This window comes from Artemia franciscana, chromosome 17, assembly GCF_032884065.1.
Source record: "Artemia franciscana chromosome 17, ASM3288406v1, whole genome shotgun sequence".
Classification (NCBI taxonomy): domain Eukaryota; kingdom Metazoa; phylum Arthropoda; class Branchiopoda; order Anostraca; family Artemiidae; genus Artemia; species Artemia franciscana.
This window is the reverse complement of record NC_088879.1, coordinates 8720750-8739711: the sequence shown is the minus strand read 5'-3', so window position 1 is coordinate 8739711 and position 18962 is coordinate 8720750. Positions and strand designations below refer to the sequence as shown.

Genomic DNA, 18962 nt, shown 5'->3' with positions numbered 1-18962 from the left:
CAGGGACACAACTACAATGGGGATGCCGGGGGGCACAGGGGGATATAAATGACGACCGGGACACCGGGACACAAGGAATATAAATGACGCCTGGGACACTCAAAGAGAAATCACAGACTGGAACACCGGGACACAAATGACGACCGGGACACAGGGAATATAAATGACGACCGGGACACAGGGACATAACTACAAAGGGGACGCCGGGGTGCACAGGGGGATATATAAATGACGATGGCGACTCAGGGAATGGTCGATTAGCAATCACCATCAACAAAGCTCAAGGGCAATCATTAGAATCATGAGGTATAGATCTGAATACGGATTGTTTTCCCATGGACCATTATATGTTGCATGTTCAAGAGTCGGTAAACCTGAAAATCTATTTATATGCACAGACAATGGGACAGCAAAGAATGTTGTATATTCGCAAGTTTTACGTAGTTAAAAACATATTTATATATATATATATATATATATATATATATATATATATATATATATATATATATATATATATATATATATATATATATATATCTATCTATATTCACAGGTGGGACATAGGGACACAACTACAATGGCGCGTAACTAATATGGCGCGTAACGACTTACGCGCGCGGGGGGGCTTGGGGGGGGCGCGAAGCGCCCCCACCAACTAGGTGTTGGGGTGGCGCGAAGCGCCACCCCAACAGCTAGTATATATATATATATATATAAATATATAAATATATATATATATATATATATATATATATATATATATATATATATATATATATATATATATATATATATATATATATATACTAGTTGTTGGGGTGGCGCTTCGCGCCACCCCAACACCTAGTTGGTGGGGCGCTTCGCGCCCCCCCAAGCCCCCCCCGCGCGCGTAAGTCGTTACGCACCATATTAGTTACGCGCCATTGTAGTTGTGTCCCTGTGTCCCACCTGTGAATATAGATAGATTTATATATGTGTTTCAAACTACGTAAAAATTGCGAACATACAACATTCTTGGCTTTCCCATTGTCTGTGCATATACAAAGCCGTATGTACTAATAATGACGTCATATGCAAACGCTCTTTTTACAAACAAACAAACATGCATACACACAACTCGTTTTTATATAGATAGATAGATAGATAGATACAATACAAATTAACTGCGTAAAACTTGCGAATATACAACATTCTTCGCTGTCCAATTGTCGCTGCATATAAATAGATTGTCAGGTTTACCGACCCTCGAACATGCAACGTACAATTATCCATGGGAAAAAAAAATCAGTATTAAGATCTATACCACATTTTTCTAATGATTGACCTTGAGCTTTGTTAATGGTGATTGCAAATGCTAATCGAATTGGGAATTGCAATCTTTTAAATTGAAAAGGCAGATCCGTTGGAATCATGGGAATGCGAGGAATAAGAACAGCCTCACCCTCAAAAGGCCCTGTCAAGATTGTGGCCTCTATTAGGTTTCCCATTGTTTTTTTTTACGGCAAGTCGCGTGCCATTGCAAAGCTTTGGTGGGTTGATATTTCTTAAAAGTATTATTGGTACGCCTATTTTTAGTTGTAGCACGTGTGGTGGAAACCCTGAAGGATCTATGGAATTTAAAAATTCAGATGGATAATTAACCGCTTCATTTGGTTCCAAAACTGTGTCGACTGACTTGTAAAGGACTGCCTGGTCTCGAATCTTGGTCAAAACAATATTGTTGATTTCGTGGACGTCTATATTTTTGGGTGCGAGAATCGCTCTTTCACTTAGCCATTTATTATTTTTATAATTTTTTAGAATATTCGGAAATACTTTTTCAATCAATTCATTTTTGGACGTCACTAAATTACAGAAATCAGCAGGTAGTTTGTATACGTCCTGAAATTGAGTCTACTGGGAGCTTTCCGTTTCCAATTGCCAGCAATTGATCTGAGAATGTTTGACCAGAGTCATCGTTTTGCAATCGGACACGCATATTTGTAGTTAATTTTAATATTTTTACGTGTGCCCATAAATTAGAATTTTTCAGGCAAGCATTCATTTCGTCTGCAGGAGTTAAACTACGTAAAAATTGCGAATATACAACATTCTTGGCTTTCCCATTGTCTGTGCATATACAAAGCCGTATGTACTAATAATGACGTCATATGCAAACGCTCTTTTTACAAACAAACAAACATGCATACACACAACTCGTTTTTATATAGATAGATAGATAGATAGATACAATACAAATTAACTGCGTAAAACTTGCGAATATACAACATTCTTCGCTGTCCAATTGTCGCTGCATATAAATAGATTGTCAGGTTTACCGACCCTCGAACATGCAACGTACAATTATCCATGGGAAAAAAAATCAGTATTAAGATCTATACCACATTTTTCTAATGATTGACCTTGAGCTTTGTTAATGGTGATTGCAAATGCTAATCGAATTGGGAATTGCAATCTTTTAAATTGAAAAGGCAGATCCGTTGGAATCATGGGAATGCGAGGAATAAGAACAGCCTCACCCTCAAAAGGCCCTGTCAAGATTGTGGCCTCTATTAGGTTTCCCATTGTTTTTTTTACGGCAAGTCGCGTGCCATTGCAAAGCTTTGGTGGGTTGATATTTCTTAAAAGTATTATTGGTACGCCTATTTTTAGATGTAGCACGTGTGGTGGAAACCCTGAAAGATCTATGGAATTTAAAAATTCAGATGGATAATTAACCGCTTCATTTAGGTTCCAAAATTGTGTCGACTGACTTGTAAAGGACTGCCTGGTCTCGAATCTTGGTCAAAACAATATTGTTGATTTCGTGGACGTCTATATTTTTGGGTGCGAGAATCGCTCTTTCACTTAGCCATTTATTATTTTTATAATTTTTTAGAATATTCGGAAATACTTTTTCAATCAATTCATTTTTGGACGTCACTATATTACAGAAATCAGCAGGTAGTTGTATACGTCCTGAAATTGAGTCTACTGGGAGCTTTCCGTTTCCAATTGCCAGCAATTGATCTGAAAATGTTTGACCAGAGTCATCGTTTTGCAATCGGACACGCATATTTGTAGTTAATTTTAATATTTTTACGTGTGCCCATAAATTAGAATTTTTCAGGCAAGCATTCATTTCGTCTGCAGGAGTTGATCTAGGTATTATAGGTAATGTTTGCCTGAAATCTCCCGCAAGCAATATTAATGTGCTGCCAAAAGGTTTGGACTTCCCTCTCAAATCTTTCAAGCATTGATCCACAGCCTCGAGCGATTTTTTGTGTGCCATTGTGCACTCATCCCAAATAATAAGTTTGCATTGCTGCAATACTTTACCCATCCCAGATGATTTGGAAATATTGCACGTGGGAGTTTCTGTAGAATGCAAATTCAGAGGCAATTTCAAAGCGGAATGAGCAGTTCTCCCACCAGGCAGCAATGTTGCGGCTATTCCGGACGACGCAATTGCCAACGCTATATCATTTTTTGATCGAATTGATGCCAGAATCAGTTTTATCACAAACGTTTTACCAGTACCTCCTGGCGCATCCAAAAAGAAAATTTCTCCAACGTTGTTATCGACACAATGCATTATCGTATCATAAATGTCTTTTTGTTCCGACATTAACTTGGAAATGTTATTTTGTACATACGACAATAGATCACTCGTACTGTAACTTTGTTCACGATCCAATTCTACACATGTCGAAACAGCAGCGATACGGTTAGGTGAAGGCATTCCCAAATCCTGAAGAGGTTTGTTTGCCATACGTACGCACAAATCTTCTATAATAACTAAAAGTAGTTATAAATTTCTGATGTAAAATCAAAAGTCATATCTGACGTCTCTAACTGTTTTCGATGGAGTATATCTTCGGACATTTTTGACTTATATTTTTCCCATAACTCTGTAGGAGCTGATGGAGAGCAAGTTGTTAAAATGATGCCAAACAATGCACGAATTTGACTTGGGGTTGACATTTCGCACGCGTCATTGATGCAGTTATCCCAGTGTTGGTCATTCTCCAATAAATTCAGAGCTTGGCATACACTACGGTAAGTGTCATGTATAGTACCGTTTACAGTTCTCAAATACTCAAAGGATGTCGGACCGGGTACATTCACCAAAAGCAGGCGTAGAAAGAAGCATTCATGTTGATTGGGGTGAACGGTGTAGAGTCTTCCTATCGTGGTATCTTTGAAGATGGTAGGTTGGCCGTCGACTGACTTACCCTGTTTTCGACGTTCAAATACTTTATTTTTAGTATTCCACGTGTAATACGAAGGCACTTCAGTATACAGCAGTTTTTTTGCAAAAGAATAATTTTTGCAAAGCGAAAAAAAAGCTATTAATGTTGTATCCGGTGGATTCAGGGCTCTTTGTTGCACGTTGGTTTCCGTGAAATAAACACGTTGACCATCCTGTAAATGTACCGCTAAGTGAACAACAGCTGGACTACGTTCATGTATCGGAAATGAAAGAATTCGCCAAACAGCTTCATTACTGCTTATGTATCTTCCAGCCTGATATTGTACGATTTCGTCGAAATCTTTGATTTCGGGCTGCAAGCCAAAAACTGCCATGTCACTGCCTTTGTTGACGTATTTACATATGTATTTGATTGCCTTTATGGAGTTACAGTATTCAACGTTTATGTGTGCATTAAATGTTTTTGATAATAATGGGGAATATGGAACAACCCACTGGTTATCTACTTCGATGGTGGTACCGTTACGCTTCTTTATTATTGCTGTTTTACCGCCATCTTCAGTAGATCTTCTTCTATATTGTGGGTAACCATCATTGCCAGTAATTGTGTTTGATACTAAAAGTCGAGGATATTGCTTTGTGCACCTTCCTTTCGCCATACATGGTGAATTTTCGTTCAGTGCACCGCAAGGTCCATGTATCATATTTTTTACAATAATATCATGTAACCCCTTATCGACATTTTTATCAGGTATTTCAGCGGAAATCACATCATCAATTTCGTTCGAAGTAATTTTTTTTATGTAGCCAGATTAGTATATGTGTGTGTGGCAAACCTCGTTTTTGCCATTCCACTGAGTACATCCAGCATCGCACTGACCCAAACACTTTAAATTTTACTATGTAGTTTATCAGTGATTTCAACTTTTGCCGGAAGACAAGGGCCGTAATGTCATGCCTATGAACCGCCGATTGTCCTTGAAGTAAAAGCTGCAATATCTCGTCCCAAGATTGATTACATGTAAATGTAATAAATAAATCTGAACGACCATAGAGACGAACATACGCAATAGCATCTTGAGCATATTCATGCATATGACGGGGACTGCCAGCATATGATGAAGGTAAAATTGTTAATCTTCCAACGTTTGTGGTATTACCGTCATTTATAACTGCATCTCGCAAATGAATGTATTGTTCAGAGCGGAGCTTGGTCTGATTCAGGCGGATATATAGCAAACGTTCTGATTCAATTTTAGCATACATATCAACGACAAATTGGTGAAACAATTCACGGCATTTTAAAATATAATTTTCTTCATCCTGCCGAATCATTAGTCTATAGGAATAATAATGCATTGCACTGCATTTCTTATTCATTTCTTTGTTAGTGGCTGGATTCATCAATTTAATATTAAAGTGATAGCCGTCGGCTCCCTCCCAAAAAATGATGGGATATTGTAGGGCATCGTAGCATCGATGAGTTTCAGCAATTCTTAACAACTGAGCGTTTCGCTTATGAAGAATAATATCTCGAGGTAAAAACTGATCACCGACCATAACGATTGCCACTTCGTCGATAGTTGGAGCATTGTATCTACGCACATGTTGGGCAGGAGGCTTTTTGTCAGCGGAAATAACAATTTTATGCGTATCAGTAGGCATCAAATCGATGGCTGTTTTGAACAGACGCACTAAATTATTATTTTCGTGGAAAAGATGTTGCAATTGGGAAACGATTGTCCTTTCAACGTTGGGAGAAATTTCGCAACGTGCACTCAATTCAGAATTTCTATCACTGATGAAGTACAATTGTAAAAATTTATGATTCTCGCCTGAGAATGGTAGAAGGGACCCTGCTCTATGATAAATTTGCCCTTTTACTTTGAAAGTAGACATAAATTGATCTGGATTTTCGATTTGGGCTCCAAACGACGTCATTTGGAAACATGAGTTGTATTTTCTGATTTTTGACAAAAAACGCTTAGATTCTGACGTAGTTCCAGTAAGGAAAGTCTTCAATGGCTCTGGTGGTGCAGCCAATAGAGGAAGTTTAACTTTTCCTGAGGCGCAACACATTCCCATTGTTTCACCATTGAATTTCAATACCTTGCAATAGGGACAAATTTTAGACATTGTCCCGATTTGAACACATCTACTCAAGCTATAATCATCGACTGGGCTGTACCTGAATGCCAGGCGATAACTTTCAGGTTGCTCTGATTCCTCGGCACGCTTTCTTTTCTTACTTTCTCTATCAGCAGCAAGCCTGATTTCTTGCTGTTCTTGTGATTCCTCGGCACGCTTTCTTTTCTTACTTTCTCTATCAGCAGCAAGCCTGATTTCTTGCTGTTCTTGTGATTCCTCGGCACGCCTTCTTTTTTCACTTTCTCTTTTAGCAGCAAGTCTGCTTTCGCGTTTTTCTGGTAGTTCCTCGGCACGCTTTCTGTTCTTTCTTTCTCTATCAGCCTCAAGCCTGTTTCCTTGCTGTTCTTTTGATTCCTCGGCACGCTTTCTGTTCTTTCTTTCTCTATCAGCCTCAAGCCTGTTTCCTTGCTGTTCTTTTGATTCCTCGGCACGCTTTCTTTTCTGACTTTCTCTATCAGCAGCAAGTTTTTTGGCATAGACTCTTTGAGCATCTTCATCGGCTTTTGCCATTGTAAGTTCATCAGTCATTTTAAACTTAAACATTAATAGATTTCTACGTGAACATATATGTTTTAAATATCTTTAATGACGTCACCGTCATAGCAAAAATGACGACAACTAACTTCATGATTAAATATCTTTAATGACGTCACCGTCATAGCAAAAATGACGACAACTAACTTCATCACGTCAGTCGACACAGAAACATGACGTCACCTGACAGACAGACACACAGACAGACAACTTATTTATATATATATATATATATATATATACTAGCTGTTGGGGTGGCGCTTCGCGCCACCCCAACACCTAGTTGGTGGGGGCGCTTCGCGCCCCCCCCAAGCCCCCCCGCGCGCGTAAGTCGTTACGCGCCATAATAGTTACGCGCCATTTTAGTTGTGTCCCTATGTCCCACCTGTGAATATAGATAGATATATATATATGGTTTTAACTACGTAAAACTTGCGAATATACAACATTCTTTGCTGTCCCATTGTCTTTGCATATAAATAGATTGTCAGGTTTACCGACTCTTGAACATGCAACATATAATGGTCCATGGGAAAACAATCTGTATTCAGATCTATACCTCATGATTCTAATGATTGCCCTTGAGCTTTGTTGATGGTGATTGCTAATCGACCATTCCCTGTCCCGGTGTCCCGGTCGTCATTTACATCCCCCTGTTTCCCCCGGTGTCCCCGTTGTAGTTGTGTCCCTGTGTCCCGGTCGTTATTTATATTCCCTGTGTCCCGGTCGTCATTTGTATCCCGGTGTACATGTCCTGGTCGCTTTCTCTTTGAGTGTCGTCATTTATTAGTTTTTTCCTTTTTTTTTTAGTTTTTTATTGGTTTTTACCTTTATTTTAGCTTATTTTTCAGTTTTTTCCTTTTTTTTAGTTTTTTTTTATTTTTTATTTTTTTATTTTTTATTTTTTTTAGTTTTTTACCTTTTTTTAGTTTTTTTATTTTTTTTAGTTTTTTAGCTTTTTTACTTTTTTTATTAGTTTTTAGTTTTTTTTTGTAGTTTTTGCCTTTTTTTTAGTTTTTTCACTTTTTTTTTTAGTTTTTTATTGGTTTTTACCTTTATAGTTTTTTCAGTTTTTTAGCTTTTTTATTTTTTTTATTAGTTTTTAGTTTTTTTTGTAGTTTTTGCCTTTTTTTAGTTTTTTCAGTTTTGACGTCACCTAATCCAGTTTTTTCAGGTGACGTCACCTGACACATCCATCCATCCATCCATCCACAGACAACTTATTTTTATATATATAGATAGAAGATATATAGATATATATATATATAATAATTTTGCCATAATTTGTCAGAAGATGAATTGTGATATCTTAAAAAGGGAGTTATGCACAACTAATGTTTACGAAAAGGTAAATTTAGAGGATGAGAATTTAATTGAAAAGACTGAAGAAATACTTTTTAAAAATTTTAATATTAAAATAAATGACAATGATAAAAAGTTCCCTTTCCTATATTGGACTGTAAAATTTCATAAGAATCCCCCTAAACCACGGTTTATTGCTGGAGCAGCTAAATGTCCAACCCGCATTGCTGCTACTGACCTCTCTTTAATTTTAAAGGAAATTGTAAATAAACTTAAAACCTATAATTCTGGTATTAAAAAGTTTTCGAATTTTAATCCATATTAGAGTGTTAATAATTCACTGCAGGTGATAGAGTCTTTAACAATGGTTTCAGCTAAAAGAATTGAGTCTTTCGATTTTGCGACAATGTATACTATTTTATCACTTAATGTAGTGTTAGATAATTTAAAAACTGTTATCAAGAAATCTTTCCTCTTATCTAGTAAAAGGTTCTTAAAAATAGACACTTATAATAAAAAAGCTATATGGACAAATTGCTTTAATACTACAGTTAACTTGAGATGTTACACCTTGGATATGATTTTTGAGTTATTAGAATTTGTTTTATACAATACTTATATAAGATTTGGTGGTGATTTGTACAAGCAAATCGTGGGAATTCCCATGGGGGGGAATGCCAGCCCATTTATAGCTGACTTGTTTTTAAGTCAACTAGAATATAAATATATGATGAATAAGAATAACCCAAATAATTTAAAACATGTTTTGTCAAATAATAAAAGATATTTAGATGATATTTTGGTCTTAAATTGTAAGGATTTCATTGATATTTCTAAAAATATTTATCCATCAGAGCTTATTCTTGAACCTAGTCATGGCGCTGGTCATGAAGATCATTTCTTAGATTTAAATATTAATATTTGTGATAATAATAAATTAAATTTTAAAATGTATAATAAAACGGATGATTTTGATTTTGAAGTGATTAGTTTCCCATTCCCTGAAAGTAATATACACTCAAATGTCACATATTCAGCGTTTTTCTCACAGTTACTTCGTTATGCAAGGATTTGTAGTAATTATATTGATTTTAAAAATAGATGTAAAATCTTAAGCCAAAAATTGATATCAAGAGGTTTTTCTGCAAATAAATTAACTTGGCAATTTAAAAAATTTAGTTTTCATTATAACGAACTTTTAAATAAATATCAAAAGAATTATCTGGAAATACTTAAAGAAATTTTCAACTAATTTCGGAGGTTCGAGAAATGATGTTGCAGCGCCATTTATTTTGAATTGTGTTTCTAATAGAGCGGATTTTTAAAAAAATAGCCACATGGTAAAGATGAATTCTATAATTGTTTAGTTCATTCAGGTTTTTTGCAATGTGTTAATATTTGTGATTTGGTAAAATTTATCATATTTAGTTTACCTATTGTTGCTAAAAAGAGGCATATATTAACAGGATAAGCTTGTTTTGGTGTTACTTGGTTGTTTTACATTTGCTGTTTTTTTTCTTTCATAGGCATGTATTTTGGGGGTGATACCTGACACGGGGATGCCATGGATATTCTGTGGTAGCCACAACACTTGGCTGGGTAGAGAATTTAATGTGGCGAAACCCTATAGACAAGTGTATTCTCCTGATGAGCCCTTGTGTTGGGTTGTTGCCTCTGAATTATTTGTCTTTATTGTTTCTATTGTTTGGTGAATGACGACTTATACTTATTGACGATATGACTGCCTGTTCATGGATTATTCTTTATGGTTGATTGTGTATGGCTATGCTGTTTGACCTATGTGATTGTATGGATGAGTAGGGTTAAGGCCTCATTCAACTGCTGGTCTATATTAGTCACTAATTTAGGAAAACAGTCTTCCTTTTCTCCTTTTGTCTCTTTTTTTTTCTTTTTTTTATGTGTTTGTGCTGTTGCATTGGTGATTTCTCTTTTCATGACATATATATGTATATATATATATATATATATATATATATATATATATATATATATATATATATATATATATATATATATATATATATATATATATATATATATATATATATATATATATATATATATATATATATATTCACAGGTGGGACACAGGGGACACAACTACAATGGCGCATAACTAATGTGGCGCGTAACGACTTACGCGCGGGGGGGGTGCGAAGCACCCCCACCAACAGCTAGTATTGAATTAAGTTGTCTTTTACTTTAAGAGTTGCCACCCTTTATCACAAAGCGTAGAGGGAGTAGACCCCACCTTTGGCTGACTATACTTTAGAGCCTTAATTAAAAAAAAACAAAACATTTTTATGTAAATGACGTCACATTCACTTGCATTTGAAGAGAAAAAAAATACATGATAGTAATGAAATGACGTCATACATTGTATTTCACGTAAAATTTTGAATAACAAAACTTTAATATCAGGAGGGGGCATTGCGATTTTAGAAATGCCTATGTTGGCATGACTCAAAATCGGTTGGGAACCACAGCTCTAACCCTTATGTCCTTAGATAGTAGCGTTTTGTACCTCATAAGTGCTTTCTCAAAAAGTGTTTGACAACTTCATAAAAACAATTACAAGAGTAAAACTAAACTGGCATTTTAGTGTTAACAAAGTTTCATAGGTGTTTTAACCCCCAGAAAACAACTTTGTTCAACTTTATACTTGGATTTGTCGACTTTTTCTGTAACTCAGGAATCGAGAATTAATCGTAAAAATTATAAAGAATTTTAATAACGCCTCGATTAAAGCCCTATTCAGGATTGTAGAACAAATCATTTGGGAGAACTTAGTAAAGAGTCAAGTGTCTTTCATACATTTTTGTTCACTACTAAAATTGAAGAATCACTTTACTACAAACCATCATGCAAAATCACTACACAAGAGAAAAACCTAACCAACCACAAGAAACTCTAACCCTTATATTCACGGAAAGTAGAATTTGCAACTTCATTACTTTTCCATCTTTAAGGGTGTGCAGTAACCCAGAAAAAGGAAGCATCCCAACAAAAACTTCAAGAAGAAAATTACACTGGTATTCAATGTTAGCTAGGACTACCTATCCTATCTCTAAAAGTGTGCAACAACCTAAAAAAAGGAAGCAGCTCAATAGCAACTTCAGGAAGAAAATCTCATTGGCATTTCAATGTTAGCTAGACTCCCTGTCCTATCTTTAAAAGTGCGCAGCAACCTAAAAAAAAGGATGCACCTCAATAACAACTTCAAGAAGAAAGTGAAATTGGCATTTCAATGTCAGCTAGGACTCCCTGTTCTATCTCTAAAAGTGTGCAGCAACCTAAAAAAAAGGATACACCCCAATAACACATTCAAGAAGAAAGTGACATTTCAGTGTTAGCTAGGTTTCCCTGTCCTATGTCTAAAAGTGTGCAGCAAACTAAAAAAAGGAAGCGCCTTAATAGCAACTTCAAGAAGAAAATTGCATTGATATTTCAATGTGAGCTAGACTCCCTGTCCTATCTTTAAAAGTGCGCAGCAACCTAAAAAAAGGATGCACCTCAATAACAACTTCAAGAAGAAAGTGAAATTGGCATTTCAATGTCAGCTAGGACTCCCTGTTCTATCTCTAAAAGTGTACAGCAACCTAAAAAAAGGATACACCCCAATAACACATTCAAGAAGAAAGTGACATTTCAGTGTTAGCTAGGTTTCCCTGTCCTATGTCTAAAAGTGTGCAGCAAACTAAAAAAAAAGAGGGAGCGCCTTAATAGCAACTTCAAGAAGAAAATTGCATTGATATTTCAATGTGAGCTAGACTCCCTGTCCTATCTTTAAAAGTGCGCAGCAACCTAAAAAAAGGATGCACCTCAATAACAACTTCAAGAAGAAAGTGAAATTGGCATTTCAATGTCAGCTAGGACTCCCTGTTCTATCTCTAAAAGTGTGCAGCAACCTAAAAAAAAGGATACACCCCAATAACACATTCAAGAAGAAAGTGACATTTCAGTGTTAGCTAGGTTTCCCTGTCCTATGTCTAAAAGTGTGCAGCAAACTAAAAAAAGGAAGCGCCTTAATAGCAACTTCAAGAAGAAAATTGCATTGATATTTCAATGTGAGCTAGACTCCCTGTCCTATCTTTAAAAGTGCGCAGCAACCTAAAAAAAGGATGCACCTCAATAACAACTTCAAGAAGAAAGTGAAATTGGCATTTCAATGTCAGCTAGGACTCCCTGTTCTACCTCTAAAAGTGTGCAGCAGCCTAAAAAAAAGGATACACCCCAATAACACATTCAAGAAGAAAGTGACATTTCAGTGTTAGCTAGGTTTCCCTGTCCTATGTCTAAAAGTGTGCAGCAAACTAAAAAAAGGAAGCGCCTTAATAGCAACTTCAAGAAGAAAATTGCATTGATATTTCAATGTGAGCTAGACTCCCTGTCCTATCTTTAAAAGTGCGCAGCAACCTAAAAAAAGGATGCACCTCAATAACAACTTCAAGAAGAAAGTGAAATTGGCATTTCAATGTCAGCTAGGACTCCCTGTTCTATCTCTAAAAGTGTGCAGCAGCCTAAAAAAAAGGATACACCCTAATAACACATTCAAGAAGAAAGTGACATTTCAGTGTTAGCTAGGTTTCCCTGTCCTATGTCTAAAAGTGTGCAGCAAACTAAAAAAAAGGAAGCGCCTTAATAGCAACTTCAAGAAGAAAATTGCATTGATATTTCAATGTGAGCTAGACTCCCTGTCCTATCTTTAAAAGTGCGCAGCAACCTAAAAAAAGGATGCACCTCAATAACAACTTCAAGAAGAAAGTGAAATTGGCATTTCAATGTCAGCTAGGACTCCCTGTTCTATCTCTAAAAGTGTGCCGCAACCTAAAAAAAAAAGGATACACCCCAATAACACATTCAAGAAGAAAGTGACACTTCAGTGTCAGCTAGGTTTCCCTGTCCTATGTCTAAAAGTGTGCAGCAAACTAAAAAAAGGAATCGCCTTAATAGCAACTTCAAGAAGAAAATTTCATTGATATTTCAATGTGAGCTAGACTCCCTGTCCTATCTTTAAAAGTGCGCAGGAACCTAAAAAAAGGATGCACCTCAATAACAACTTCAAGAAGAAAGTGAAATTGGCATTTCAATGTCAGCTAGGACTCCCTGTTCTATCTCTAAAAGTGTGCAGCAACCTAAAAAAAAGGATACACCCCAATAACACATTCAAGAAGAAAATGACATTTCAGTGTTAGCTAGGTTTCCCTGTCCTATGTCTAAAAGTGTGCAGCAAACTAAAAAAAGGAAGCGCCTTAATAGCAACTTCAAGAAGAAAATTGCATTGATATTTCAATGTGAGCTAGACTCCCTGTCCTTTCTTTAAAAGTGTGCAGCAACCTAAAAAGAGGATGCACCCCAATAACAACTTGAAGAAGAAAGTGACATTGGCATTTCAACGGCAAGTAGAACTCACTGTCCTACTTCAGTTAGAATTAATTCAACGAATAAGATCTCTGTGCGTTTCGAGCCGAGCGAGAGTTTATTTCAGCTGAGAGAGTTAGTGTTACTGCAAAAGATTGATTAAAAGTATAGGAACACGTTTTTTGGAATACTGTTGGAGTTTTGAACGGCGTCTACCTTTGCAGGAGTAAGGTGTTTGCCGTGCCTAACGGCTGAATGTATTGCACACTGGCAACATCGTGGGTAAACAATCGCAGCAAATTTAGGTAAGATTTATTTGTTCAATTTTGTTGTTTAGGTCAGGTTAGAGATGGGAAGAAATGACAAAATGTCCAGACAAAATGTGGCACGTGATGATGAGTTTTCTACGTCATCACCATTGAATAAATCAAATATGACGATTTCAAGCCTGGCTATGAGTTTTAGAGAAATTTTGTCTGTCGATTGAATGTTTGTTGTTGATGAATAAACCCTTGCTTCCTTTAAAAAAAATAATAATAATAAACAAGAGCCATGAGCTCATATGGAAGAGCCAAAATTTCGCAATGTTATCGCGGTGATGTTTTTTTGGAGGCTACTATGATAAGCACCCCTGCGCGGGATTTCCACCTCTGAAGCTGAATGGCTTTTTCTGTAATTTTTTATCGCTTGATTTAGCTCCTCCTACGCTTGCTCGCCCACACTATAAAAAATTCCAGATTTAGTCACCATAAAACGTTATCCAATCTGATACTTTTGGTAAAAGTGCTAGTCGAGGCCAGACACTTTAAAAAAGGTTTTGAAATTAAACTAAAAATTAATGCTACAAATGGCAGAGCACGAAAAAAAATTATATAAGTTATCTTTGTCAGGAATTGAACCTACGATCTTCGGAGTAGAATACCAACAGCATATCCATTGCGCTATCCAGGCTTGCAAGGAGAAATTCTTTAAATAATTTTTCTAATTTTACCGAATTAACCGTCCCTCCAACCCCCCCCCCCCCAAATGGTTGACTCAGGGAAACAACTAGTTCTAATTTAATCTGATCCGGTCCTTGATACGCCTGGCAGCTTTGCCGACGGGCAAGTGCCATAAAAACAAGCTTCTAAACAATAAATTCAACAAGAAAATTACTCTAGCATTTATCGAAAATTACATTGGTTATTGCAATGTTAGCTAGGACTCACTGTCACATCTCTTTAATCGAATTCACTATCGATAATTCTGGATAATTACCAAGAAAAATACTGTATTCCAGAGTTATAAAAAAAAAGCACAGAAATCCAAGCTAGCAATTGAACGAGGAGTCTTTTGACGCTGAAGCAACCTATTAATTAATACATCATCACAGACGTTAGCCAATTGCAAAATATCTGACAGCCCAGAGACATGTCAACGAAATTGACAGCCCCAGAAATACGAAGATACTTAAAAATTTCTCTCTGAAAAACACCTACAATACAAGGAAAACGTCTAATAATAGACCTAAAAACGTATCCAATTGAAAAATTGTTTCAGGTATTATTAGCTAGATTTAGAATTGCTTACTTCAGCTGCGACAAGGCATCCTCCCTCGATGATGCAAATTGGAGGAAAACGTGCTTAAAGGACAGCAAAAAGGAAAACGTCCTTTTTTTCTAATTTCTTTTATCTATTTTTCTTTATTTTTAAGTGTATTTTATTAAAATATAAAATTAATCAATGAAAGGACTTCTCCTAGGAATTTATTAAGAAGGAAAATGCCCCCTTTCCTAAAGACGAAAATATCTAATAACAAAATAAAAATGTACCCAAACAACAAGACAAATATTACTTTTGATATTAGAATGAGGGCTTAGGTTTTAGAATTTCTTACTTTAGCTCCGGCAACGCATCCTTCCTCAATGATGAAAAAGAAAAAAAAAGTCATTTAAAAGGGAAACGGACTTTTTTACTTATAAAAATCAAGAATTTATTTCCTAAAGAAGAAAATGTCTAATAACAAACTAAAAACGTACCCAAATAAAAAAAAAATATTACTTTTGATATTAGAATGAGGGCTTAGATTTTGAAAATACTTAAAAGTCCTTCAGAAGGGAAGCAAAAAGGAAAACGTACTCTTTTGCCTATAAAAACTAAGAATTTATTAAAAAAGAAAAGGCCCTCTTTCCTGAACAAAAAACTGTCAAATAATAAACTAAAAACATGCCCAAATAACAAAAAATATCATTTTTGATTCGTCGACTAGGTAGTCCCCCACTATCCCCTAAGTCACTAGCCAATAATACTTCTTTTCAAAACTACAACATTGCCGAAGAGGAAACATGCGAGCGGTACTTTTACGAAGGATTGAGTCTTTCAAGTGTGATATGGATCAAGAATATTACGACTTAAAAACATTAAAGTTAAAGTCCTTAAGTGCTTATGGCTATATATATATCCATAACAGGCCAATTTCCTAAGAGAGAGGAGGGTTGCTTTTTAACCCCCCCCCCCTCAATATATGACGGAGAAACAATTACATAAATGTTAGATTATACTTTATTTAATTACATGCTATTTATTTTTATATATATCTCAGGCTTGTGAATCTTTTATTGATATATATATATATATATATATATATATATATATATATATATATATATATATATATATATATATATATATATATATATATATATATGTGCTGTTATTTGTATTACTTGCTTCTCCAACTTTTTCAATGTAGCCTTTAAGTAGATCTAATTGACCTTACGAGCACAGCCAAAATGTGCTCCTTCCTGAGGAAGCCAAATGTGCATCCTTCCTGAGGAAGGATGCCTTTTGGCATCCCTCCTCACTAATGAAAAAGGAAAACACGTCCTTTAAAAGAGAAACAAAAAGGAAAAGGTACTCTTTTACCTATAAAAACTAAGATTTTGTTAAAAAAGAAAGGCCCTCTTTCCTAAACAAAAAACTGTCTAATAATAAACTAAAAAAGTGCCCAAATAATAAAAAAAATATCACTTTTGATATTAGAATGATAGCTAGATTTTAGAATTGCTTACTTCAGCTCCGGCAAGGCATCCTTCCTCAATGATATCAAAGGCTTCTTGTGCATGCTTCTTCCTGTTGACTAGCCGTGACTTGGCCACCCAAAACTGGGCATATTTGGTAACTTTGGGGCACCTTTTTTCGATCCGTTCAAGCCATTCTGCGGTTCTAGCTTTTGGCATGGCCTTTTGAAAATAAAATTATGAATATAGATTAGTTTCTACGAAATTACTTTAAACACTTCTTCTTTTTTCACCAACTTTAAAAAGACATTTATATTAAAAAGACATTATTTTTAGCAGTCCAAAACAGGACATGCTTGGCAGTTGAGGGCTTCTCTTTTGGATACGGTAAAGCCTTTCTCCGGTCCTAGCTTTTAGTATGGTCTACTAGAAACATGAAAATAGATTAGTTTCAGAAAGTAATTTAAGCATTTCTCCTTTTTTTTTCACCACCTTTAAGATAACATTTATATTAAAGATTATTTTTAGCAGCCCAAAACCTGACATATTTGGCAACCAGAGGGCCTCTGTTCCCAATACACTCAAGCCATTCTCCGGCCTATCCTTTTAGTATGTCAAAAAAAATGTTAGCTACTTTGAAAATTTCAAATCAAAAACGACTATCATAAGCTCTTAGAAAACAAAATTTACTTCACAAGAAAAGGAAATCTAGGACAACAACTACATTAAACACATCTTAAGTAACAAACTACATAAAATAGCTAAAATTTTTTTTTTTTTTTTTTTTTTTAGTCCACTGTGTAATTTATGAACGGCTTTAAACAGTTTTGACATAATATGCACGATACTTATCTTATACCGCATGTATAATATGCACGTCAATTGTTCGTATCCATAACCTAATATGAATCTCAAAATCCCCCCTCGCAAAAAAAAAATGTTTGTCTGACTCGGTAAAAACGTAACAGAAATTAATATAGACAAATTTTAGATGCATTTTTCATTTTTTTGTAAGACCCCCAAAAAATCATTTTATACCCCCCCCCCAAAAAAAAAAAAAATCCTGGATACTACCCTGACCAAAATATAAAAATATTGTAAAATACAACATTATTTTCTCATAAATATTTACCTATAATTAGGCCTATTCATTATGAAAAATAAAATTTCTCAATGAAATTCAAAGTTCCGTCCGAATAAATTAAAAAAGATAAAAAAAAAGTTTTATAATCAAAATCTATTCCGATCTAGTTCACATCCACGAATGTTGAAGCTTCGAATCACGAAAATAACTCCGTGATTTTATATAACAGCTTTTTATGAATGTTTTTTTTTCTCCGTTTTTCGTCAGAAGTTCATGTGTTAACTGGCATATTGAGTGACCTTTAAGCCGGTCCAGAAGAAATCATCCTCACCAACTAGCATCTCTGAGGATTAACCAAGAACTTATTATAAAAAACATAGACTAAAATATTGGTTATGTTTATGATTGCGTCTAAAAATAAAAGCACAAGAATTGGAATGTGCACGTATATGTAAGTCACTTATAGTAAGTGTTCTTGGATGAAAAGTAAGGACAAAAAATTGTGCTGAAGGATGAAATCACTCATGAACATAAAGTAGGAAAAACAAAAAGGAAGAGAGAACAAAGACTAATAGAGGTGGCGTTGTTGTGTGAATGATTCATACAGAAAGTAAAATATGGAATTGGGTTTAACATACATAGGAAATGGTAGATGATCTACATGGAAAAATGGATGATGGTACATGGAAAACCCAAGAATAAATTGCAGAATTTTCAAAGCCCAGATAAACAAAAGAAACATAAAATGTTCATTACAAATATAACCACCAAACATAGAAACTTCTCTGATTCTTAAATTAAATAAAAAAAAGTTCTCCTGTAAAAATTAACAAGAGCTAACAGCTAATATGGCACTTGTGACAAGGTCGAAAGAGCCAAGAGCTCATAAGGCATGAGCTCTAACAAAATTCTAAGAATCAATAGATTGCTTTAAAACGAAAATCGGAGGCTTATTGCCGGTCGGTATTTAAAATAAGAGCTCTGAGACACGAGTCCTTCTAAATATCAAATTTCATCAAGATCCGATCACCCAGTCGTAAGTTAAAAATACCTCATTTTTTTCTAATTGTTCGTCTTCCTTCAGCCTCCCAGATGGTCGAATCAGGGAAAACGACTTTATCAAGTCAATTTGTGAAGGTCCCTGACATGCCTACCAATTTTGATCGTCCTGGCACGTCCAGGAAGACGGAAATTGCGAAAGAACTGGACGACCCCCCCCCCCCTAACTCCCCCAAAGAGAGTGATTCCATTCCGGTTGCGTCAATCACGTATATACGACATTTGCTTATTCTACCCACCAAGTTTCATGCCGATCTGT

The 18962-nt window shown here is 35.5% G+C and overlaps 1 protein-coding gene across 1 annotated transcript in view; it reads right to left on the bottom strand.

The window, feature by feature from the left end:
- LOC136037791 (transforming acidic coiled-coil-containing protein 2-like) overlaps window positions 1-18962 on the bottom strand; it is a 61263-nt gene that overhangs the window by 31167 nt on the left and 11134 nt on the right. Inside the window, exon 2 of the mRNA XM_065720623.1 lies at window positions 16612-16782. Coding sequence (XP_065576695.1) covers window positions 16612-16779 — 168 coding nt within the window. The 5' untranslated portion in view covers window positions 16780-16782. The remainder of the gene's footprint in view (window positions 1-16611; window positions 16783-18962) is intronic.